Source organism: Oreochromis aureus, linkage group 20 (assembly GCF_013358895.1).
Source record: "Oreochromis aureus strain Israel breed Guangdong linkage group 20, ZZ_aureus, whole genome shotgun sequence".
In the NCBI taxonomy this organism is placed as follows: Eukaryota; Metazoa; Chordata; class Actinopteri; order Cichliformes; family Cichlidae; genus Oreochromis; species Oreochromis aureus.
This window is the reverse complement of record NC_052961.1, coordinates 24,974,964-25,000,580: the sequence shown is the minus strand read 5'-3', so window position 1 is coordinate 25,000,580 and position 25,617 is coordinate 24,974,964. Positions and strand designations below refer to the sequence as shown.

The following is a 25,617-nucleotide window of genomic DNA, read 5'->3' as shown; positions in this document are numbered from 1 at the left end:
TGTGTGTGTGTGTGTGTGTGTGTGTGTGTGTGTGTGTGTGTGTGTGTGTGTGTGTGTGTGTTTCAGGGAACTGGATTTAGGTCGTGACTTGGGAGTAAGGCCGATAATGAAGAGTGGAGATTACCACAGGACAATGGAGACAACAAACGGAGTGCATAGGTTATCTCACAATGCAAGTCGTATAAAAAAAACCTAATGAATACACATTTGCATGGTAGGTAGATAGAAAAAGTTATCATGTTAAATGTTAAAGCTCATGACAGTACAACTCGAAAATATCCAGGCATCTGAAGCTGCATCTGAACAAACACAAGACTTCTGGAACAAGAAGATGAGACCAAAGTGGAGATGTCTGGCTGTAAAGCACGGACGTTTGGTGAAAACCAGAAACAGCTCATACCAGCTATGTTGGTGGAGGGGTACACAGGATCTGGCCACCTTGTAGTCATTGAGTTTACCATGAAGTCCTCTGTAAGTATTCTGGAGTCAAATGTGAGGCCATCTGTCCAACTGCTAACGCTTGTTAGAGCATACAACAGGACAATGGGTCCAAGCACAGCAGCTAATCTACAACAGAATAGCTGAAAACACAAGACAATCAAGGTGTTGCAAGGCCCAGACCTCAAGCTGATTGTAACGCTGTGATGGGACCTTAAGAGAGCTGTGCTTAAACAATTGCCTGTAAACCTCCATGATAAATTAAGTAGTGGCCAAACCATTATGCAGACAAGAACAGAAGCAGCAGATAGCAGCAGGACAGGTGCAGGGATGCAATACTATTAATTAAAAGTAAACACTTCCTGCATCTGCTTCACTTTAAAAGCTTTCCAGTGAAATGACGTATTATGACGTTTACTGTGAAGCAGCTGTGGGGAGACTTCAGCACTTCATGAACATCGAGAGGCACTTTCAATTTTGCTATTTGTCTGTTTAAATCTCGCCACTGAATAACAACCTGCAAGAACTCATTTTGTTTTAAGCCCATAATAAGGTAAGGATTATAGGAACTATTGTAGCCTACAATGCACAGAAGTGGATTTATTACGTGTAGTCAGAAAAGCAGACTTTGGTATCTGCCCTGTTACATACCTAGCTATAGCACACATGCTATGATGTTATATAATAAATATTAAATCCCTTTTATTCTTCACATCCCCGAGGGATTCCTGGATAGTAAGTGGAGTGTGAGAGAAGCACGTGGCGCAGGCCTGAGGCTGCCTCTGCGTGAGAGAACTGGAACGGGGTTGAGTGCTGACCAGGAGAGAGAAAAAGCGAGACGGGGTCGTGTGTGTTGGGGGGGGGGGGGCACCTAAACACCGTCAACACACGTCTGTCTTTGGCTTTTTGTTCTGTAAAAAGTCAGGATCCAGAACGAATGTTGTGTTTGTTTTTGTCATGTTCTTCCTCAAAGGACGGCATCCCCTGCGCTTGTTTCCTGTGTCCGAGCTCAGTGAAAAATGCTCCTCCCGTGCTTGTAGCAGGGATGCTGTCGCCATGGAAATCAGGCTTGTTGCATGTGTGGGCAGAGAATGAAACTTGAAGTGCTTAAGTGAGGGATACTCAAGATGACTGCCTCTGGTACACCCTACTGGTTTAGATGAACAGGAGATGCCCTACATTCAGTTCTCAGTCCTTTAACTTGAATGTTTTAGAAAATAATGTTTTTACGTCATCAAAATACGAAAGACAATAAAGACAATTTGAGGATGATAAAACGTATGATCCAAATAATGCACTTTATGTATTAATATTACTGTTTAATTGTTATTACGCTTTTTAATTCCATATACTTGCTTCCTATTGTGTGGAGGAGAGATCGATCTGCCAGTGGAGCTGAAGACAACTGAAGAAGGACTTTTCTCTGGAAGAGCAAAAGGCCTTTTGTGTTCACTGTAAGCATTTATGGTCAGTTTAGTAAAACAGGATGGCACCGAGCATTAATCTCCTTGTGCAAAATGACTTTGTACACTATGGCATAAGATGGGTTTGATTCCCGTAGAGAGCAGCACAAACTGAGGTCCATCCACTCCCAGCGAAGCAGCTTAATTGATTTAAGGAGGACCAGCGAGTCCTGTAAGCTCCAAAATCCCCTGTTTTGGGAGCTAGACAAGAAATTTCGCTTGCTTGAGCTAAAGCCAAAAGAGCTGACAGTCTGTGTGCAGCGGATGAACAAAATGTCCTAGTTGATGTTTTTGGACTTACAGAGACTCCAGACCATGTTTTCAATCAAGCACAGTTTGGGTTATGAGCACTCAGGTAGAGCTGTGCTGTTGATATGAAAAGATTTAAAAGGTTATGCTCCATGTGAGCTTAATGATTGCAATGCAGCAGCTACGTTTCTTTAGTATTTTAACTGGGCTGTACGACAGATGATTGGCAGCTCTTTTCTGCACACCAGTCCTTCACTAGACTGGACAAATGTGCAAATTGCTGCACTGCCAGTTTTAAGAGCAAACTCTGGTACATTGGTGTTTTCTTTAATGAATCTAAATTGCAAGGATGCCACGCACATAATTGAATGCCCCTGATTTTAAAACTCAAATGTTGCGTGTAATATATTTTTCTTTTGATTATTTTTTATTTTGAAAAATTGCTGACTTGGTAGAAACTAATATTCTGTGATACCAAGATACTGATTTTATCTTCAGTATCAGGAGTCCTTGGGGTAACCTGTGGAGTTTTGAACAATACAGTATAATACTTTTACAAGTGGGTCGTGGATTTGTACTGTGGGCATGGGTGAATGTACACATTCCTCCCGCTTGTTTCTATTTAATTCAATTCGAGTTCATTTATATAGCACCAAATAAACAGACGCCTCAAGGTGCTTTATACTGTAAGGTAAAGACCCCACATTACTGCAGGCAAAACCAAATCAATCAGATGATCTAGGAGCAATTACCAGGTGACAGTGGGAAGAAAAAAACTCCCTTGTAACAGGAAGAAACCTGACTCCGACAGGGTCAGCCTTCTGCTGTGTTCCGCACTAAATTCTACCCACTTTAACACATTTAATTACATGTAAATTTTCCATGTAATTGTGTTACAATGTCACATGTTACATTTAATGGAATCTGGTCAAATGAATGTATTTTGCATCCATTCAGTTTATGCCAAGCACATTTATAAGAATATTATAGGTATTTGGAACAAAAAACGTTTATATATTTCAGCTGCATTTAACACAAAACTCTTGCTTCGAGTTTATTGAGAGTAAAAAATCTCTCTTTTAATGTGTGGGGGAGGGGGAAAGAGAAGAGGAAAACTATGAGAGAGAGAAGACACATTTTTGCAAAGAGCAGTGTGCACAAATGTGGAATATTATTTTGTATCACATAGTAGATATCTGCGGACAAGTAGTTGTTCTTATTATAGTATTTCCTACTCCACTTGGAGGACATGTGTAGGTGGTACCCTTGTTTGCACATTCAGAAAAATTGAGAGGGCACGTGGACGTCTGCCTCACATTCAGCCTCTGAAGTTAATGTGGGACAAAAGCAGGTGCTCACATACGCGGAGACAGTACAACCCCCATGTAAGCATGAATGTCAACCGAACAGGACTGAAATAGATTAAAATATAATAATAATTTTTTTACAAGAGCATGTACCGAGCATCTTTGTATAGTGCTCATCTTTAGCTGCCTTGCATGTATCTAATCAGGTTAGCCCTTAAATCATATAATGAAGTGATCATTCACTATTCACTGTAAGGATACACTCATATATTAATAACATGGAGTCTAAAAGAGGCAGAGCACAGTGCGTGTATTTCTGTGTTTACACTGGCCAGTGTGTGCGTGTGTGATGTGAACGTGTGTGACCGTGATGACTCAATGTAACGCTCTGTGACTTTTCCCTCACAGAATAATTATATTAATTTGATATAATCGAGTTTCATTGTAACATGCACAGAGCACTGTTCTTCATGCAGACGGTCAGTCTGCTCTGCATGAGCATGGCTCGTGTTTTTGCTGTTGTCTTGGGAAACTGCAACAGAAAAGTTGATGATTATAAATGCAACGACATCACAGCGAGCCAGAGAGAAAAGAGCAGTGGAGAATGAAAGGAAGGGCAATGCAAAAAGGAAAATCACTTACACAGATAAAAACGTTTTTTTAAAACTACTAACAGAATTGGATTAGTGTGAAATTAGTATTGCTGCATATGATATCTTATAACTTTCGCATTAGCTTGTTGGATAAAAAAAGAGTTAAGCGTGAAACAGAAACCTCTAAATACACACTGGTAACTTAAAATAAGTATAACATGCTTCACATAGGTTGTGAATCAGAATGAGTTATGCTTGCTGCATACGTACACTCTGTCAATAGACTGTGGTAAAATGATAAGAATCAATTATTGTGTTCTCCAATATGAGAAAGTGGGAGCAGCAGTGGTGATTTGGCTGTACTCTGCAAGTGCCACATTATGTTGTGTGAATCTTTGCAGTTATACTAACAAGTCAGTTTTTTTGCACTCTCCCAGTACACATGACCACCTAATTCATTATTTGAAAGTGGTTTGGCAGTCTTGGTTAGGATTAGTTGTCCTGATCTCACCTACAGATCTGCAGTAGTGGTTAAAGACTATATTATGCAAACCAAAGCACTGATCAGCTGCGTGTTAATGCTTGAAAATGTGTCAGTCTACCAAATAAAAATAATAATAATACAAATGCAGAGAGTAACAACAGCCAAAAACACTCTCACTAAACTGTGAAAATGAGCGTTTGATTATGTGGATTAAGGGGTTCAAATCATACTGGATCATTGTTAGTGCAGATTGTTTTCACGTTTATCTGTGCTGTTAGCCTGAGGGAAGAGAAAAGCTCTCTGCCATCTTCACTTCTCCTCCATGCTTCCCTCTTATCAGCCTTTGTGTAAGTTGAGGAGCTGCTGTGACAAGAGTCTGCTGTTGTTTAGCACACCGAAAGATAGCAGGCAAGGCAGATTTGTGTGCACCAAAATAATGCAGGACAAAAGCAGCTCCTCACTGAACGGCCTCAGTGGGCGAACGCTTCCTTTCTCAAAGGAATTATGGCACTGTTTTTTAGATTTAAGATTACCTATAAATAAATTTACATCAGTTCGGTGCAGTGTTTTTATATGATGCTATTAGAAGAACCCATGGGGAAAAAAAACATGCACAGATGTGTGTACTATACTGAGAAATAATCCATGACTGAATTCAGGAATGATCCCAGTACTGAAACTAATTTCATTTGAATTGGAAGCGACACAATTCCAGACCCAGTTATATAAGGCTGTAAATAATCTGAGTGGACAGGAGAGAAAAAGTGTGGAAATAAATGATTGGAGGTGACAGCAGTGGAGGTGTTAACTATAGAAAAGCTGTAAAATTGAGCAGTGACAGTCTGCAGATGGCTGCTATACTGACAAACCTACATTTCTTTTTCTGTCTGGTTCTTCACACCCTCGGTTGTTGAACACAACAGATTTGCTTTATCCTGCTGGGTGTATTCCCCCTTCTTCTAGCTCCACATATTAAGGATTTCAGTCTTCCCATCATGAGTAATGCAATACCATTGGCACCAGATACACAGAGCTACAAAGACTTCAGTGACAAAAGTGTCCAGGCGTCCCGATCTCAACATGAAAAGACTAAAGATACTAACATAAAAGCACAAACTAACTGTTTTTATGTTGTCCCTGGTTTTAAATATCATTCCAGTTAGTTTATTTGGATCATTTTTTTACTGTGTTTGTATGAAATTGACAGATTAAAATGCTTTTGATGATTTTTTCCAATGGACCGTCTTTTTATGTGCTTTTGATGACCCAATTTATGCACAGTATATATGCCTGAGTGTATGCGTGTGTGACTGTATGCTTATAATCGATCACAAACAAGGAACATCACCATGCCTGACCTGCCTAACAAATCAGCTGGGAGCATCAGAGCACGCACACACAGAGCTGACGCAGGTTCAGTCGATGTCACTTCCCTCAGTGATGGTAATACGAGCTGTCATTAGGTTCAATGCAATGTGGCTCAGGCTGCATTGTTTATGTGGTTTGTGTGTGTTTAAACCATGGCAATTCGGCACCTAAGAGTTATTGTAGTATCCCATGATGTTCTGTGAATGAACTGCGATCCACTGCGATGATGTCACAGTGGATCACATGATTTGTCTGCTGATTGTTGTGTTTTTAAGCATGAACAGAATCGGAATTAAATAGATCCCAATGCATGAATCAGTTCTCTGTCACCTAAAAAAGGTGAAGAAACAAGCAAGACAAACACGAGGTGTCACATTGGCTCCTCTTTGGACTCTAAAGCCAAAGCCTGGTCTCTGTATGTCCTTCACCTCTGAAAATCATTTTCTGTTTGTCTTCCTACTTTCGCCCTGCACTGGAAAAGCCCTCTGGAACAAGAGATTTTTTTTTTACTGATGTCAAATGACATCAGCAGCTGATGATGTGTCATGGTAATATCTACACAGGGGGAACCAAGGAGCTGTAGCCAGTCCCATACCAATCAGTGACAACATTAGAACCAACTGCTTAATAATGTATAGCTCCCCCTCGTGCAGAAAAAAGCGGCTCTGATCCATCGAGGCATGGACTCAGCAGGCATGGGTTTAACGTTGCACTAGATTGGTGGATAGCTATGCTGAAGTCTGATATTGTCCAGAACGGCTTCAAAGACTGTGGTTCTGAGAAGCACGGTGCCTCTGCAGGGTCTCTTTGTCCTCAAAAACATTCTTTGGCAGCTACACTACCACCTCTGCTAGCTAACTTTATGAGAGTGTTTATGCACGGGAATATTTTTGTGGACGTCTGTGTATGCTCTTGTGAGAGTGTAAGAGTGAGAGTGCTTTAGTGTGATTCTGTCAGCAGGCCACTGCATGGTTGTTTGTGAGGTCACGGACATGTAGGTGAATCAACCAGACAGCCAGAAGCAGGCTAATCAGCTCCTATTAGCCCGTTTCCCTTTGGTCTTAATCAGATTAATGACAGCCAGAAAGGCTCAGGATGTCCTGCTCAAAGCAATGAGCAGGACATCAACAGAAGAGCCACTGATATTGCCATCTTTTTATTCTTAGGAGAAGAGGAAAGTTTTTCACAAAGATTATATCAGGCTGTGATAACCTTTTCATGTTAATTTTCTCTCTTTAAAAGCATATATATTTTTAGCTTTCATGAAAATGCTGAATTAAACAAGCAAGGTAGGATTATGGTCACACACGCATGCACACACCACTCGATTAGGTCCATCTTTTTATCTACATGTTATATTCATTTGATAAACTGAAGTGGTTGCAATATAGACCATTACATATTTTCACCTCTACTGTCTACTGTTTTGTTAGAGCTGGCAAAGATTTGATTTTTACTGTAAGCTTCCTGTCCCTCATCCCTCACCGATCTCTCATTTACAGAAATAGAGGTCTGTCCTGTGATATCATGTTAGATGTAGATGATACAGAGAGCTCTGTAATTCTCCCTAATTATTATACTGATAAGTCGTGACTTAGAGACACTGTCTTCTTCTGAAGGCCACACTTCGTGCAGTATTATGCTGTGTTTCGTTAGGGGAATCTGTATCATCAAGACTAATTTTTCTCCAAATTAAGTCAAACTTTATACATTTGTCCACGACATGTAGATGTAATTGATTATTGAAATAGATGTAGTTGTATCTGTTGTATGAGTGTGCCAAAACAACTAAATAAAAGATAAACAGCCAAGAAGTCATCCGAAATAAGATCAAACACTTTGCCTTATCATCATCATGTCGTAGATGTGCATGTTAGAAAGTACCTCCTTTTAGTTAATGTCACTGGGTTCAGGACATCAGTCAGTCATTGCAAAGGATTAGCACCCAAGTATGTAAAATATAAATATAATAATTATGTATATAATTATGTTAACTTGCAAAATTACTTTAAAGCCTGTAAAAATGATGGCACTAAACAAAAAATGTATTTAATTCCTCAAAAGTTATTGTAATGCTTTATTAAAATACTTTAATTCAAGCTAAAAATCTGCATTAAAATAGCAAATTCAATGTAAGGATGTAAAAAGATAAATTTAGAAACACCTTATCTCATGGACCTGACTGCATGAACCATCTTTGGACAAAGTAAAATCGATTTGGGATACACAGAAATGAAATTAAATTCAACTATTTTCAGATAAGAGATGTTCATAATCCAGATGTTAAAAGAGTGAGTGTGGCTACAAATGCAGTCAAAACATCCATCACTGGTGAAGGCTGACGACCAAAAAGCTCACTTGTTCCACATACCATTCTACAGCATGGAAGATCCCAGTGAGCACAGTGGCCTCCATCATCTTTAAATGGAAGAAGTTTGGAACCACCGAGGCTCTTCCTAAAGCTGGCCACCCTCCCATCTGAGGGAGATGACTAAAAACCCAATGGTCACTCTGACAGAGCTCCAGTGTTGCTCTGTAAAGAGAGGAGAGCCTTCCAGAAGTAAGACCATTTCTGCAGGACTCCTCAAGGCACATGACAGCCAGCCTGGAGTTTGCAATAAGGTACCTGAATGACTTTCATATAATGAGAAATGAAATTCTCTGGTCTGATGAAACAAAGAATGAAGTCTTCAGCCTTGAACACTCTCCTGTCCTCCTTGTTCTGCCTCTCTCTCCTGTTGAGAGCCATCAACCCCTGAATGCCAGGCGACATTTCTGGAGGAAGCCTGAAATGGCTAATACCATCCCTACAGTGAAGCATGATGATGGCAGCATCATGCTGTGGGGATGTTTTTTTGGCAGAAGGAACTGGGAGACTAGTCAGAGTTGAGGGAAAGATGAATGCAGCATTGTACAGAGACATCCTTGATGATAACTTGCAACAGAGCGCTCTGGACCTCAGGCTGAGGTGAAAGTTTATCTTTCAACAGGACAACGACCCAAAGCACACAGCCAAGATAACAAAGAAGTTATATTGTATGCACAGTAAAGAACACGTATCCTTGTACAATGAATGTTTTCCTTTGAATTCCACAACAGAAAAGCAAAAACTAAAATCCGTATACGAAACAGATCGGCCTTTCTGTGACCATTCTGTGAATGTCTTTGAGTGGCACAACCCAGACTTGAACCCAATTGAACATCTCTGGAGAGATCTGAAAATGAGTGTGCACTGATGCTCATCATCCAACCTGATGAAGGTTGAGAGGTTCTGCAAAGAAGAACAAGGGAAACTTCCCAAAAATAAATGTGCCAAACTTGCAACTTCTTTAAAAACACTTGAGGCTGTACTGCCAAAAGTACATCAACAAAGTATTGAGTGAATACTTACGTTATATTTTTGTTTTTTTATTTTTAATAATTTGCAAGAATTTCAAGCAAACTTTTTTTTTCCACTTTGTCATTACGGGGTATTGTGTTTTGAGGTGAAAAATTACTTTTAATCTATTTTGGAATAAAGCAAACTGCACTTCCAAATGCACTGCAAGTACAAATCTAAAGTTGGTATTACAAAGAGCAGCAGCCTCACAGATCTGAGTGTTAGAACCCATCAATATTCATACAGTATGTGTGTTTCATATGGTTTATTCAGTCTCACTGTGTATGTAAGTGACAAAACAACCATTTGATTTTTCCAGATCAAAGCTGCTCAAAAGCAGCATTAAGTCATCAAGCAGTTGACTGAATTCAAACGTGTTAATAATAGATGAAAACAATCATCTCAAGCTGCTCTAAATCTACCTGTCGTCCTCTCTAACTTTCTTCCCCTCCCTTACCCTTTCCTCATTTCCCCCTCTCCTCCTTCCCACACCTACAATCTTAACCTCTCCACTCTTGGCTCCTTCTGTCCTAGCCTTTTCTTCCTGCTCTCATTATCACCTCCTTCTCCACCTTACACACTTCTCCCCTCTCTTGAACACTCTCCTGTCCTCCTCGTTCTCAATTTCTTATTCTTCTCTTCCTCCTCTCAGTCCGCCTCTCTCTCCTGTTGAGAGCCATCAACTCAGATACTCCACAAGTCTCCATGGCCACAGTTGTCACGGCAGCAGGCCATGCTGTATGTAAAATGCGAATGACAAACACGATGAATATAAACATCCAGCTAGTTAAAACAAACTGTAGGTAGCGCACATGCATGGAAACATGGAACACAGGGATGACACACAGAACCACACATGTATGCATTCGGACTCTTCGAGTATCTCATCATTTAAAGCCTGTTTACAGGTAGAATACTAAGTTTTTAAGATCAAAAAGATAAAAAAGAATAAAAACTTCTTTTTAACTTAGAAACAAAGAGGAAACTTGTGTTGTTTACTCATTACAGGCAATGTAGAGACTCTCTTGGCAGTGTCAAGAAGCAAGTGCAGTTAACTGAATGGTAAAAGTTGCATAAACAGTAACAGCGTCCACTGAGACAAACACGCAGCAGGTCCACAGTGGCTCTTCATCGTATGCACAGCAAAGCATCCAGCTAAAGGAGAAAACTGGTGTATGCAAGAGATTTAAGTTCTCATTTATCCCGCCAGCTATAAACCTGCTTAGCAGTAACAGATAATCTCCTCATCACATTTCCTGGTCATTCAATCCACTGCCACTTTCATTATTCACTCTGAACAGTTTTTGTTAGAATAATATACATTTTCACGTGAAATGCACAACACCTGCAGAACAGCAGCTTCACTGGCGGAAAATGAATCACCTTTGAGCCCGAGGAGGTCAAGACAATCGCAGCTTATACAAAGGCTCATCCATATTACAGTTTGTTCTTCCTTTAACATTTGCTGCCATTAGCTTTTTGTTCACTGCTAAATAAAACACAGCGCCTGGTCATTCCAAGCAGAGTTCATGCAGAATGTGGCAATACCAGAAACTCAATATAAAGAGCTTGTACTCAGAAGACCGCGATTTGGGTCAAGTCCAGCAGAACACTGTGTTGTGTCTGCTGTGCAAGGCTTAACACTGTGGTCGCTAAGTGTGCTCTGCTCCGTTGTGCCCAAGTGAGGTTTTAGAAAGCGTGTGTGTGTGTTTATCCGTTTATGTGTTTGTGTCCCACATTCCCTGCAGTGTCTGTGGTCCCTGGGCCTTTGGGTGCTAAGTCAGTAAAACAGGCCTCCTGACATCTGGGCAACTGTCACCCCACGGCCTAAAAACCTGTAAAGCCCCCTGGCTCCACTTGCATAACACTCAGATGTGTGTTCACAAGTCTAATTGCGTGTGTGTGTGTGTGTGTGTGTGTGTGTGTGTGTGTGTGTGTGTGTGTGTGTGCAAGCATGTGTGAGTCAACATGTTCAGTACATTGTTGATAAAAACTCATAATGTACTAAATGTAAACATTTCAAGCGTTAAGTGAGTGCCAGTATATAAAAATATGGCATTCCCCGCTCCAAGCTGGTTTTACAGGAAAACATGTTGTGCAGCACATTCGCTCGTTCACCTCAATGAGAGTTTATATTCTTTCGCGTTTAAACTGCATGAGCATGTTTGCTGTGGTTATAGAGAAAAGTCTATATTTAACACATGATAATGATGAAGAGGAGTGACAGCTCAGAGAAGGAAGGAAATGACTCACAATGATGGGACCACACTCTAATAAAGCTGTACGATCACGGATGTCCTGAGGCTACTTTAACAGCGACCACACACACACACACACACACACACACACACACACACACACACACACACAGACAGCGAGAGGGACAAAGAGAAATATTTCTTTATCTCTGGATATCTTTGTGAGCATATTCACTGACTTACCCCTACCCATCATTACTAAGGCTCAGCCCCAGTCATTTTTCTAGCCTAAAACTAATTCTAACCCTAACCCTAAAAAGATGTCTAAAAGCAGAGGGAATGTCAGAAAGCAAGGACTGGCTAAAAGATCCTCACTTTCCCAATATGTTCCAAAATGTCTAGCTGCTCCCCACAAAGAGACAAGCTAGCCTGAAACTAACAGCTTATACTAATGTTTTATTAATAACTAATCAATGACTTTCTTTTTTTTTTGTTACAGCCAGCATTACAAATGTTGACATCACCACGGAATTTTGCTCAGGAATACTGAATGGAATTCTGAGGCTTACTAGAACAGCTATCTGGACCGTTAAAGGAAACTGAGACACCATGATTACTACACCTGTGCTTGCGTTTGTATACATATGCAATTTCTTAACACACCAGAGGTTAACGTTAATGAATAAAATAACAACAGAGAAAGATTTTTGCCCAGTTCAGTAAATTAAATACATTATTAAAGTACTCCATGGCAGTGATTACATGTTATCCTGCTCGCTGACTGACCCACGGTTGTGTAGCGTTAAAATAAAATAAAAAATTCAATTTCCTTATTTAGACCCTACTTAGTGAACTTGAAGTATCATAATTCAATTAAAAATTAACAACATCACCATATTTGAACATTCTGGAGACTCTAAGAAGAACAAGACTACGATAAATCAGTAGTTTTAAAATAGTGTTTAGTTGTTTTGTGAGTCTGTTTGTTAAAGTTGATAAGATAATACTTTCAGAATTAACACACACACACGCACGCACACACACAGAAGAACAGATGATGAACTTTGAACACATTGCAGTTCCATCGTGAACGACACACACACACAAATACCAAATATGTTCACACAAGATTTGCGCATGAACTTTCTTTCCCGTTCATGGTGTGTCAACACTTTCTATCTGTATTATCTGCAAGCCTAGGATGAATGTACTCTCTCTCTCTCTCTCTCTCACACACACACACACACACACACACACACACACACACACACACACACACACACACATACACCCTGAAGCATAAAACTGCTGTTGACATTTCATAAGACACTCACACACAAGCATGGACACACTTATACGTAGTCCTGACAAATGTGCAGTGAGCAAGCTTTAACAGAGTGTAAACCAACAGGATAAATGAAGCTTTAACAACATTGACTTTGGTCTTCTCCCTTCAGCCATCGTTCCCTCACTGCAGCCAGTCCAGCTCAGTCTGATTAAAATGTTTAACTGGCATAGATCAAATGCTCAAAAAGTCCCTTTCAGATCCTTCATTGAAACATAATCAAATAAGGAGATAATAAAAACACAGGATGATGATTTCTGTCTGTCCGTCCCTTCCTGTACACACAGGACATTCCTATTGTTGCGTATTTTACAGCTTTAGCCACATAAACTAAATTCAACCTAATTTTCCCGCTTCTGTCAAAAGCCAGCGTGTGCACACTGTGAACACGTTATCATCTGATCTCTGTGCAGAGATGTTCTTCCATCCTTTTCATTTTATGGGTTTATGTTGAAGAGATGTGGACCTTTCAGTGGCATAAAAGAAAACAGCCTTGTGAGGCTGAAGTGAACTACAGAGACACACTGTCTCAGCGCCGAATGAATGTTTTTTCTCACTTATGCTAGCTATCCTTATTATTATTGCAATAACCATTGCCAGAAAGTTAAAAATCTGAAAAATGGATCAGCTGTGATTAGTAAAACAGCAAAATACTAACTGAGGTCTGCGGTGAGATGCCGATTCTCATATAGAAGAAGAATAGAGACCTATGTGGTTATGTGATGGGTGTGATATGTCTGTCTTCACCTTTTTCTAGAACAGTCTTCCTATCTGTAGCTATCACTGCCAATCTTTCTCTGCTCAAACACATACAAACAGCATCCATGCTTTCTGTGCCTGGCTGTTAATGAGAGGGCTTCACCTCACATACAGCACATACTCACATGGGAACACCTACATCGTTCCTTACACCCACCTACACGCATACACTATATACATGCATACACATAAAAAGGAGACGCTGCACCTGCATGCAAATGGACTCAAGAAAGTAGAAGATGAGATATGACTGTTTATGCTAGGTCTCATGTTATGCTAGTCTGATCCCAAATACTGATCCTAACGCATCTTTGTCTCGTTCCTCTTGTTTTGAATGATTGTGCTCCTCAGTAATCGATAGAAAATATGGATGAAATCAGTCCTACAGGAATAGTTTTAATAACTGTGTTATCTTAGACTCTTAATGACCACGTTTCTCTACTATTATAGAACAAAATGTACAGCAGCTCTATATGGTTGTCCCCTCTTTTTACACATGCACAGAGACAGACGCAGCCCTCAAACACAGACACTCACGTGCTTGACAGAGCAGCGCGCTGCTTAGTGTGACCCTCATTTCGCCTCTTCCCTAAACCTTTAATCCGTGCCTGAGAGAAACTTACGTAACCATTTTTAAGACTTAAGTCAGATGTGGCAAAACACATTTTTTAAAAAAACCCATAAGATTGCAACAAATGCATATACACAATTGTATGCTGACTGTACAGTTGTAGATATACAAACAAACAGGGGTCCTGTACAGTATAGATGGATGCACAATAATACTGTATAAGAACAGCAGGATCAGTTTCTCAACTTCCAGGGAAAATGTTCACGTGCTGTCACAAACACACACGTTCTTTAAAACAGCGGTCCCCAACCTTTTTTGCGCCACAGACCGGTTTATGGCCGACAATATTTTCACGGACCGGCAATGAGGTGTCGCGGATGAATACAACAAAATAAAACTAGTGCCGGTACAGAAAAAAAGAAGATTTATTCATAACACACGTGAAAAGACCCAGGAAAACCGAGTTAACGATAAAAACGATAACAAAATAACGTTGAAAACCGATAAAAACCCTGAAAACCATACATTTCACACCTGAGCCTCAACTCTCGCGGCCCGGTACCAAACGACTCACGGACCGGTACCGGTCCGTGAGTCGTTTGGCCCGGGGGTTGGGGACCGCTGCTTTAAAATGTCACTGTTAAATTGCAGTAAAACACTGTGACTGGCAGCTGGAGCTGCAGTTTCTTACTATAAAAATGTTACAGTATTGCATTATGAAATCTTACCTTTAAAGTTTAATACAGTTAGTTTCAAATTGCGTATGTGATCGGCAGCCAATTAGAAGAAAGCTGAGTGAGACAAACTAAAACAGCGTCAGTGAACTGAGGGGATGTACCACCTTCACATATGGTTAAAATGAGCTGGAAATGAGCATAAGTAGTCCCCTTTAAACACTTTTGGAGTCTCCTGTAGAGAAAAAATAACCATCACAGAACATCTAAATTAACAATTTAACCTTAAACATTTAAATTCCCATAAGTTTTTTCACTTGCTAAATAATCAGAACTTTGTTATACAATAAAAACGTCAAATCCTTGCTCTTACTGTTTTTTCTTAAAAGAATCAACATTTGCCGTAATCATTTGTGGTCGCGCACAAAAAACAATTTATTACTGTAAAAGAATCCTAAAGTTTTAAAACAGTTTTTACAATGAGTGGATGAATGTAAATACACATAAATATACACACACATACAGGGTAGCACAGTGGTCCAGTGGTTCATGAACTTGCCTCAATGCAACCCTGTGTGGGTTTTTTCCAGGTGCTCTGGCTTCCTCTCCAAGCATGCATCCAAAGACAGGCTTGTTAGGTTAATTATAATGATTCTAAACAGTCTGTAGGCGTCCATGTGAGCTTCAAAAGTTGCCTGCCTCTGCTTTAGGAATCTGAAAGACTGGTGACCCACCCTGGGTGTACCTCACCTCCTGTGCGATGTCAGCTGGGCTAGGCTACAGATGCACCCCCAACCCATCCCCAATGAACATAGCTGGACGAGAACATCAGTGGACAGATATACATATAATGAACTCACTCACTACAATACCTTTGTCTGAGGTTAACCTGCCAACAGGAAAAAAAAAAAGCATTTATAAGTTAAAAAAAATATATTCAAACTCACATAAATTGTACTCAAACTTGAAAATAACCTTAGGGATGATTTTTTCAGGCAGGTTTTGTGAGAACAGTTTTTATATTACAGTCAAAATAAATGAAATTTAGGCGAAGCCTGGATTTTCCATGGTATGTGCTTTGACTTCATGTTATGACTAACAGTGAAACAACCCTCCTGCAGTGTCTGCCTATGGTTTTAATCACAAAATTGTGTGGCTCGTTACCATGGTTTTAATTTTAATATCCAACCCTGCATCAGCCAAAAGATTATTTACCCTTTGATCTCTGACTCATGCTGTTCATGTGAAGGCTCACCCACATGCAGTAAAAATGGACTCCAATAATGAGGACAGACTGCACACACAGCCAATCAGGTTAAGTGGGCTGGCACACTGAAAACTACTCAGAAAACACATCAAAGAAATTAGCAAATGTTACACAAATTTTTGTCTTGTTATCAAAAAATTGTCTGCTTTTTTTTCCTCCATGATTGTTCATTATGTACAGGCTGTCACATCAATATTAAATGCCTATATGTCTCCCACTGACTGCAGCACTGATAATACAATTTCTCTCTCACTGAGTATCACGCCTGCTCGCTTCACTTCATGCCAGGTTTACAAAGCAAGGACACAAATGGAGCTAAGCAATGAGTCATCCTCTTCCTATATAAGCAAAATATGTCATTCATTGTGATAATCTAGAACACTGGACAAACCATTTGACCCAACATAATGAAAGTGGACTTTATTTGAATAGAGCCTTATTTTAATAGGTATTTGAGCATAATTAAAGGTAGTAGTTTGTGTGCTTTTTTAAAAGTTTTTTTTAGCTTGTGTGCTTTACAACGCACAAGTGAACCAAACCAGAAATTTCTATTCCACACTTTACTACATTAACAAGTCCTAGTCCAAGCTTCACAGCCCCAGGGGTGGAGGGTTTGGTGTAAGCTAATATATGATATCATGTAATTAATTTTTTAATTCTATTTAAGTGATAATATGAACTCTTCAAACACAGACACAGACTCTACACTGATCAGATTCGCTCTTCTTGATCCGACAGGTTCAGATATACTTCATCTTATTTAGTCCATCATGACGATTGGATGCGATTTAATTTGATTTATATGTTGTGCCCAACATAAAAGAAACTGGAATGAGTGGCTGTCGCTGTCCGATGTGCTGAATGCTTCTTTCAGTATGTAAAACATGAGTCAAAGAAGGTGGATGAAACACCCCTAACAGTCAATGGTCCTGCAGGCCAGTCCAATAGTGAATGGTATAGCCATAAATAAAAAATACAAAAAATCAAACCATGAGCTTTGATTTAAATATCTGCCCATGGTGAATATCACAAAGCTTTAATAAAAGAGCTGGAACAGGCTGATAATGAATGTGCTGTATATGATAACTGCAGGCGTGGAATAAGAAGACAGCCTGAACTTAAATTAAGATAAAATGTTTTGGTCAAAAGTTGCACATTAGTAGTTTAAAAAGACAAGCAGCATTTTCTGTTAACATGCGAGATGTCACCTAAGTCATGAACATTTTCTTGGGTTAAAGATCTCACAGACAGACACTACTTAGTCACTATTTTCATTCAGCTGATTCATATTGGATTCTTAATGAGCTCCTGAGCTGATCAGCAGTGAAGGTTTGTCAGCTAGCGGTCAAAGGGGCTGTCACAAGTCTCCTAAATCACTACCCAGCTTAACAAGGTATGCATTCTCCACTCTGCACAGTAAGGGGAAGTGAAGAGAATAGCAGAATGCGGAAAAGGTGAGGCGTGTTAAAAAAAGAAAAGAATAAGAACAGACAGAGATCTGAGCACAAAACTAGGCTTCAAAGCGCAAAAGCTGAGGTAGTTAAGGAGACAGGATGACACATCTAATAAGAGATGAAGAGATGAGCAGAGAAGACTGAGAAGTCTGAGGCTAAGTCTATACCTTCATGCTCAATTTACATGTGGAGATGGCTACTGATATCTACAGTTAGGTCCTTAACTATATAGACAATTACCCCATTTTTTTGTAATGAACATGAAGTTTCACTTCATCAAGTATAATATTTTTTTTTCATCACTTTGTTCATCTCAAGCGAGGTCAGGTTACCATGGTAACACGTATCCAACTGCCACATACTAGTGAAATTTACACAAAGGTATGTTGGGCGACAGTAGACATAGTGAGTGCATATTATGTGATTTCAGATGTGACGAGTGATGCTTAAATAGAGATCTGAAGAGCATGTCTGACACAGAAAGACATTATCTGACAGCAGAGGAGAGAGAATTTGATTCAGTCACATGACAGAGTTTGGGTTTTTTTTCTTTTTTTAAATTTCCCCTCTATTAGTCAACCCTCCCACGTATAAGCTCCCACCCTACATCTCTCCACTCATCCAATCCTCCAATCCATCATCCATGCATTCACCCCATCCCCCTCCCCTCACCGCAACCTCCGCTCATTTAGTGACGGCTAATCCACTGGCCAGCTTAATCCCTCAACCTGCTCACACACACGCACACTTTCGCTCAGTCCCAGATACTCATCCGCAATCTCAAATACACGGACCCACAAATACACAGCAAACAGTCACATTTCTGAACAGAGCACCGATGAGATCAGCCCTAAACTTAACTGCTTCTCATATGAACGGGATGAAAATTCACCAGAGGAGCAATTTAAACTGCATTCCACAGTTTTAGGAGTATTTGTTAACAGGCATGCATGCATTGAATTAAGCTTTGAAACCTTTAAACCACTGTGATTTAAGAATATTCTATTTAAAAATATGTATATGTCAACAAGCCAAAACTTTATTGGTAAAATAAGCTGTAGGTCAATGAGATAAGCATTAGCATTAACACTAGAATCTGCAACTGGATCCTAAGTGTAGATATTTATTCAAGTGTACGCGTTATCTTTGATGAGCATATAGATGACAATGGAGGGCCAATTTAAAAACACTTTGCTTTTCTTTGTGGTAAATTTACCAGAGTTTTTTTTAACAATCTATTTCTTTTCCACTTCCCCATCCTTTGCTGTGAAGGAGCTGATCAAACACCTACACAGCCTCTAAAAGTGCAAAACACCTGCTCGAGTGTTGTCACTTATAGAGCCTGATGACATCTTTTCAGTGGTCTTTTCTGTGCATTTAGACACTATCCTTATTGACCTGTCCTTCACACTTTATGAGAACTCCTCTAACTCTGCTAAGAACATTGCGCTTGAAACAAAGTGGTTTTCGGATCATATAACTGAATAAAACACCTTTAAGATGCCAGTTTTCACATTTGCTTTCCCCATTTCTAGCAGTTCTTATATAAAACTACAAAGACTTTAGGCACATTGTGCGACCGAGCTTGAAACGAACTGCTAAAATGAACAGAAAGCTGCGCACAAATATGCAGAATCTGAAGATAAGCACCAGGTTTACTGATTGACTGGGAATGTTTTTACAGGCTTTGGTCCATGACGGTAATCAGCGTGTACGTAGAGGAACAGAGTGAATATATTTGCTAAAAATGCAACTTCTGAACCACAGGATATTATCTGATGAAGATTTTGCACTTTTTGTTTTTCTGTTTTATGTGTATGTATTCATTAATAATGAGTGAATCAGTCACTGTGTCAGGGGGCTTGAGCTTAGATAGTCGCTGGGAACTGTCAACACAAGCTATCAGATAACAGCTAATACGTTCCCAGACTGCTTTTGAAGTGTATTGAGGCTTTAAGACCTTTGATGACACCTCAATTAACTCTTAGCTTTTACAAATTCCAACAAAATATCTGCAGGGTTGCACAGAGCCCCAAGTTAAATATAGAATCAGCTTCATTTGCAAGTAGTGATCTGCATTCTGATGCTTAACAAGTTTATAAAAATATGATGTATTGTTACAGCTGCGAACATCGCAGCACTCTACAGTGTAATCTACCTCAATCAGCTACAAGATCAATAAAGAAAATAACACAGTAACATATTAAAGCAGCTGTAATCCCCCGTTGAACCAAAAACAACTGCTTTTTCACACAGGATTACAAAGTCAATAACGTTCAGTTCACTGCTTTGTTTCACTCTCAGTGCTTTCATGGTCCAGTTTTATGCAACAGAAGGTGCAAAGAAAAATACAAAGTCTATTATTTTTTTAACATAACTGCTTCCAGATTCTTAAATCTGCCCGTTTTTAGTTATTTTCTCCGTCAAATTATGGTAAATAATGGTTTAGATGACACAACCAAGAGAATGATCACTTTGTGCCCAACTGATTCATTGCTTGGCCAATATTAGCTATTTGTTGATTTATTGGTATCAGCATTATAACAATAACAATAAATTAAGGTAAAGTTTGTCAGAGGGAATTCTTTCCTGCAACTTTCCTGTTGGCAACACGTTTGGAATGCCACAAACAACCAGCTGATCCGAGCAGAGGAGGGATGAGCGCAAACATGTAAATAATTAACTACACATAACAAATGAGATGGAAATCTGTTTCTGTTTCATGAGTCTGAAAAAAAATAGCCCAAAAAGTTGAAATATTTTTTTCCTGATCATGTTGATGTCGATATCGGTCTTAAATATTGATCAGGCTCTAATTGTATTGATCATTTCTGAAGATAAGTAATCAATAGCTAATAACCATCAAAACACAATGAATTGGAGGTAACCAGATAAAAATATTTTAACAATATTTTAAATTATTGCAAAACAGGAAATACATAAAAATTCTGATTTTTTTGTAGTTTTTTTGTTTTTAAAGTGTTTCCTTTTAAGAGGAGAAATCGTTATGTGATGTGACTCTGAAATTCTCTTTGACAGAGCACAGTTGCAAAAAGATAATACTTTTTTTCTTTCCTCCTCACACATACTGTACATTGTGCAGTGAGGACGAGCGTAGACTTGGGCAGCGTGAATAATCCCCATCTGTTGATGGAAAATGTTACGTTTTCCTGTGTCTGTCTCTCAGTCACTCACACACAAACACATCCACGCATGCACACAATTCCCTATGATGCTAAGAAGGTCCCTTGCCAGCCTCGGAAAAAATAAATAAATAAATGTTTGGAGCACATGACAAGGTCCTCTGAGGACACTGCAGGTTAAAGTTATGAGAGAAAATGTATTCTTGCTCCTCTGGCAATAAAGTGCGGCTTAAACTACACAAACACACAAGTTAAATCAGCACGTCTAAACATAAATGTACAAAATTTTGTAAGCCATTTACACAAGAGGTTGAACTTGAATATATTTAGACTTCCTTGAACAACCAGATGCCCGAGGTTTATCACATCAGAACAAGTCAGACAGAGTGAGAATAGCCACAGTGACAAGCCCGGTCATCTGCTGTTTCAATCAGATTCACCATGACATAAAGATTTTGGGTAAAGTTGGAGGATAGAAGGTTAAATGTCCTTCTTCAAGAGACAATTGGGGATCAATAGGAATAACGTGTGCACTTTCACGAGGGCACAAACAAGAAAGGACAGGCTTCTGATTTCTGTCACTTCATTCTGTCATTTTCATCAGTTCACTTAACTTCTAAGCTGGATGACGATTATTTTTTTTATTTAAAAACCCGAGTTGTGTCTGTTTTCTGCATTCGCAAGTATTCAACAACCAGTGACTTCAGTACAAGGAGACAACAGGTAAAAACCACTGATGGCAGCCTCAGAGTTGTGATTCTAGATTGACAATTTAGCAGCTTTTGGTTGGGATATCAAAATAAAATGAGTGATGCACAGTCTAGTATTTAAGATTGTGCATGTCACTAAGACAATTCATTATGAGTGTAGATTACATAGTTCTAGCATAAACACATTTTTTAAAATTTAATGCAGTGCATTACAATCAATAACTTTCTATAATATTTTATTTATTATTGTTGCAGTGAATAATTTATACATTTGTAGCACTACCAATAAACACTGTGTCTTTAAAGACACAGAAACATCGCATATAGCTTTAGTGTATTTTTTAAAAGTGTTTATAAGCACTAGTCAGCAGTTAGCTGTTAAAGTAAGCCCATTTTTACTTAAAGTTTGAAGGATACGAAGTTTGTTTGTGTGACTTTAAGTCAAAACCCTCCTAAAAGGTTTTCTCTATCACTGAATAATGCAGAAATATAAAAGTAGTTAGCAATGTGCAATTATTCTTGAATACTATTATTATTATATTATCAGTTTGAATAACGTGCTGTGTGTTCAGTTAGCTCTCAGCAAACCAACAGATATTTATTCTACTTATAAGTAAAAAAGGTGTTTTTGCTCGTGAGGGTGGGCCGGAACTTTGGAGATGCTTTAAGAGATGCACTGCAATACACCAGCATCCATCCACCCTGCATTTTACCTTCACTTAAATATTTTCTGCTGAAAGGGGTCAAATATCATCATTGTTCTCTGTAACAACAAGCCCCACTATTTATCCATTTCAAGCATTTGCCTGCGCTAACACTATGAACACCATAACGAGAGGGTCAAGATTCACATTTCATCAGTCTGTTCTGAACAAAAAGCCATTTATTACCGAAGACACTTTGACATGTGACAGCGGGAAAAGCACAGGTGTAAATAACAAAATGGATCAAATGCGAGTGTGATGGTTTCGTTTCAGCGCCGTGCTGTTGTTAATGCTGGCTCGCTGACACGCTCACATGAGACACAAATCCAACAGAGTGAGCGTTAATGTTGTTGTTGACGGTGAAACTTTTTAGACTCATGTCTATGATGAGAATTACAATCTGCTGGACATTCAAGGGTAAACCAGACAACAGCAAAACACAAACAAAGTTTATACACTTGCTTCACATACAAAAAATAAATTATAATTTTCTATTTTCTCAAAAATGATCTCAATAAAAAGACATTAAACTGGTGCTATAGATGTAAAAATGATGATATTTCTAAGATCTGATCTAAGATTGTTTTCTTGCATTGTAACGTAATAACTATTATTCTGTTTGTGCTTTGATGCTGCCAGACAACACTGTAATTATGGAGTCAACAAAACAAACTGGTTTCTATGTCAAACTCCCTCTCTGTCTTTTCACCTCAGTGCTCCTCTTGGGAGCTGCTGTGTGACACGCACAGAGATGACCCAGTGGGTGGGTGTGTGCATGTGTGTGCAGTTCATTTATGCTTTCATAAATGCACGCACCAGTGTTTGTTTGTGTGTCAACAAAACAATGAAACCCAACACATCTATTCAAATATTGCCGGGAAAGCCCTCTGACAAAACTCGCACATCCAGCACATCAATCTCATGCAAAAGTGTATAGCCATTGTATGTTTTTATGTGGCCGATGACAATAGTGGAAGTGGAATCAGCTAACAGCATGGTGTGCATTCAGCATCTGCAAACGCACACATGGCAAAGCAAAGTATAAAAAGACACGCAAAATGAAACCACAAGAGTATCACCTGTTATTGCCATTCAGCATTAAAAAAATTGAACTCTCGAAAAATAACTAATCAAATTCATTTTTGGCACTTTGAGCACCACAAAGCAAGTGCCACTTAGTTCTATTATATTCAAGAGGCTGCAAGCATCTCTACAATCAATATCTCCCAAAGTGGGCAGCATACACAAAACAATCTAAATAACATCAATGGCCACAGACAACATATGTTTATTTGATTCAGAAGTGAACTGTACCCCTCAAATACTAGTCAAGCTATTTTTTAAGCATGTGAGGCCCCAAATGATATGTTCCTGCATTTTAAGCAGAGAAAAACAATTCATTTCAACCCAACGTAGGTAGCTCCTGCATCAGAGATGTACAGGAGCCCGTTCTGAATGTTTGCACTGCATGTTCTCCAAATAAACTAAAAATCTACCTAAATACCTCATTTCAGACTTTTCTATGTGCATGGCTTCAATTTAAATTCAAAGCATCAATTTTCCACAATAAAGGTTATAAAAAGCTGCAAAGTGCATGTATGCCCCCTCACATTCATTATTAAAACATGGCTTCACATTAGACTTTAAGTAAGACTACAAACAACACAAAAATCATCCGAATGTGTAACATGACACCTAACCAAGCCTTTGAAGTCCTGCACCGTCACACAGTACACCCAGCTGACCACAAACAGGCATACATAAACTGAAATACAATGAAAGGGTTAACACACGATTACATGAATAACATCCTTGTTACTACTCACCAGTTCTTGGTTGGTAGAGTTGGAGTCGTCTCCAGGAAAGGGGATGTAGATGGCTAAGGCCACACAGTTGGCAAAAATAGACAGCAGTATAAAGATATCAAAGGGCCTGAAAGGAGGCGGTTAAGGAACACGGTAACTAAGACCATAGATAGACCTGAAAAGACAACTAAAAGTATTTTATATCGTAATAAAAGATTAGGATAATTGTCATTATCCTGTTAACAGTTTTTTTGTTTTTGTTTTTTTGGGGGGCAGGTTATATGCACATTTTTAAAGTAATACAAATGTAGCTAATGATAAAATGTCCTTATTTGACAGAAACTTGCATATAATTGTTGTTTTTTCTAATCCATCCCCCCATCACCCCACCAGGAGTTTAGCTACTGACTCGTCTCCATGGACCCTCCCTTCTAATTACAAGTTCAGAATTTGGAATCAGCATCCAATTTCAAATCATGCAACTGAGTTATTTATCTCACTGACAGATTCATTTATACTTTCATTCACTCGCTGCTCTTTGACACAATCCATCCACACAAAGACACCAAATGCACTGAGACACCCAGACGCCTGCTGGTCCCTGGGCTAAAAGATACTTCCACTCCACCAGGCTGATGCAGGCTCTGCGGATCGGATTGTTGAGGGTGAGGCAGAAAAGGGCTCTGGGCGGTCTGCCGCTGGTGGATCCTCCCTGCTTTTTGCTTTTGGCATACTGCTGCCTCTTCTTCTGTGCCAGTGAGCCCACAGGAGCTGGCGCAGAAGTGGTACAAACTGAGGGACGTGAACTTATGTTGGGCTTTTCAGGATCGCCCTGCGCTTGCCGGGCTGCGCTAATGGCGGCATGCCAAGCGAGGACCGGGCTGACTCCGGGGGCAGCTCCACCGGGGCCCTGAATGGAGTTGTTGGCCCCGAGGAGGCCATGAGCGGAGCCGACGGGCTTGCCGGTGCTAGCTGGAGGATGAAGTGACTGTGATGGATGGAGCTGGTGCAGATGGGTGTTTCTTTCTGACCAGGGAGCTGAGGTGTCAGTTGGGGGAGTGGTCCTTCTGTTGCTGGCATACTGTGCCCCTGGAGAGAGCGAATGGGAAACAAGGATAAAACATTTTGAGATTGAAGTTATAAACAAAAACACTTGAACATGTGTGTCATTGGAGGCACTGCAAAAAAGCTGCGACATTCCAAAATCCAATTTTTTCCACATTTTTACAAGTCAGAAGTTTTCTTAGCAAGCATTTAAGGCTCATATCTGCCAGCCAGTAATAATGCAGATGATACACTTACTTTGGATCCCTATACAAAAAGTAACATATCCAAAATCTACACTAATATTCAGAGTATGAATCTACGCTCATGGGGCAAAACAAAGGCACAAACAGGATAAAAACACTGAACTCCACAGGGGGTTCTAGAAAAATTGCTTAAAATGTGTTCTTAATCTACACTATTCAAATGATAAACTTGCAGAAATATATTCTTATATTAGCTCAACGTGTTTACACTTCCATCAAGAACCAGCCACTCCAGCTCACATGTTTTGCCACAGCCAATCATTGAACAGTTTTCGGAAGAATATTTTTTGAGGCCCTGACATTCTTGTGTAGACAAAACACAGTAGCATCTCCATATATCTCCATCTTGTGGCTCTCCTGCCTTTGGAGGTCACGATTTCCGCAGCACCAGCAAAG

General features: G+C 39.5%; 1 protein-coding gene across 1 annotated transcript in view; it reads right to left on the bottom strand.

Annotated features, from left to right (window-relative positions):
* Nucleotides 1–25,617, bottom strand: part of cacna1db (calcium channel, voltage-dependent, L type, alpha 1D subunit, b) — a 90,824-nt gene that overhangs the window by 61,627 nt on the left and 3,580 nt on the right. The window contains exons 2-3 of the mRNA XM_039605022.1: nucleotides 24,529–25,000; nucleotides 23,933–24,038 (exon numbers count right to left, since the gene is read on the bottom strand). Coding sequence (XP_039460956.1) covers nucleotides 23,933–24,038; nucleotides 24,529–25,000 — 578 coding nt within the window. The remainder of the gene's footprint in view (nucleotides 1–23,932; nucleotides 24,039–24,528; nucleotides 25,001–25,617) is intronic.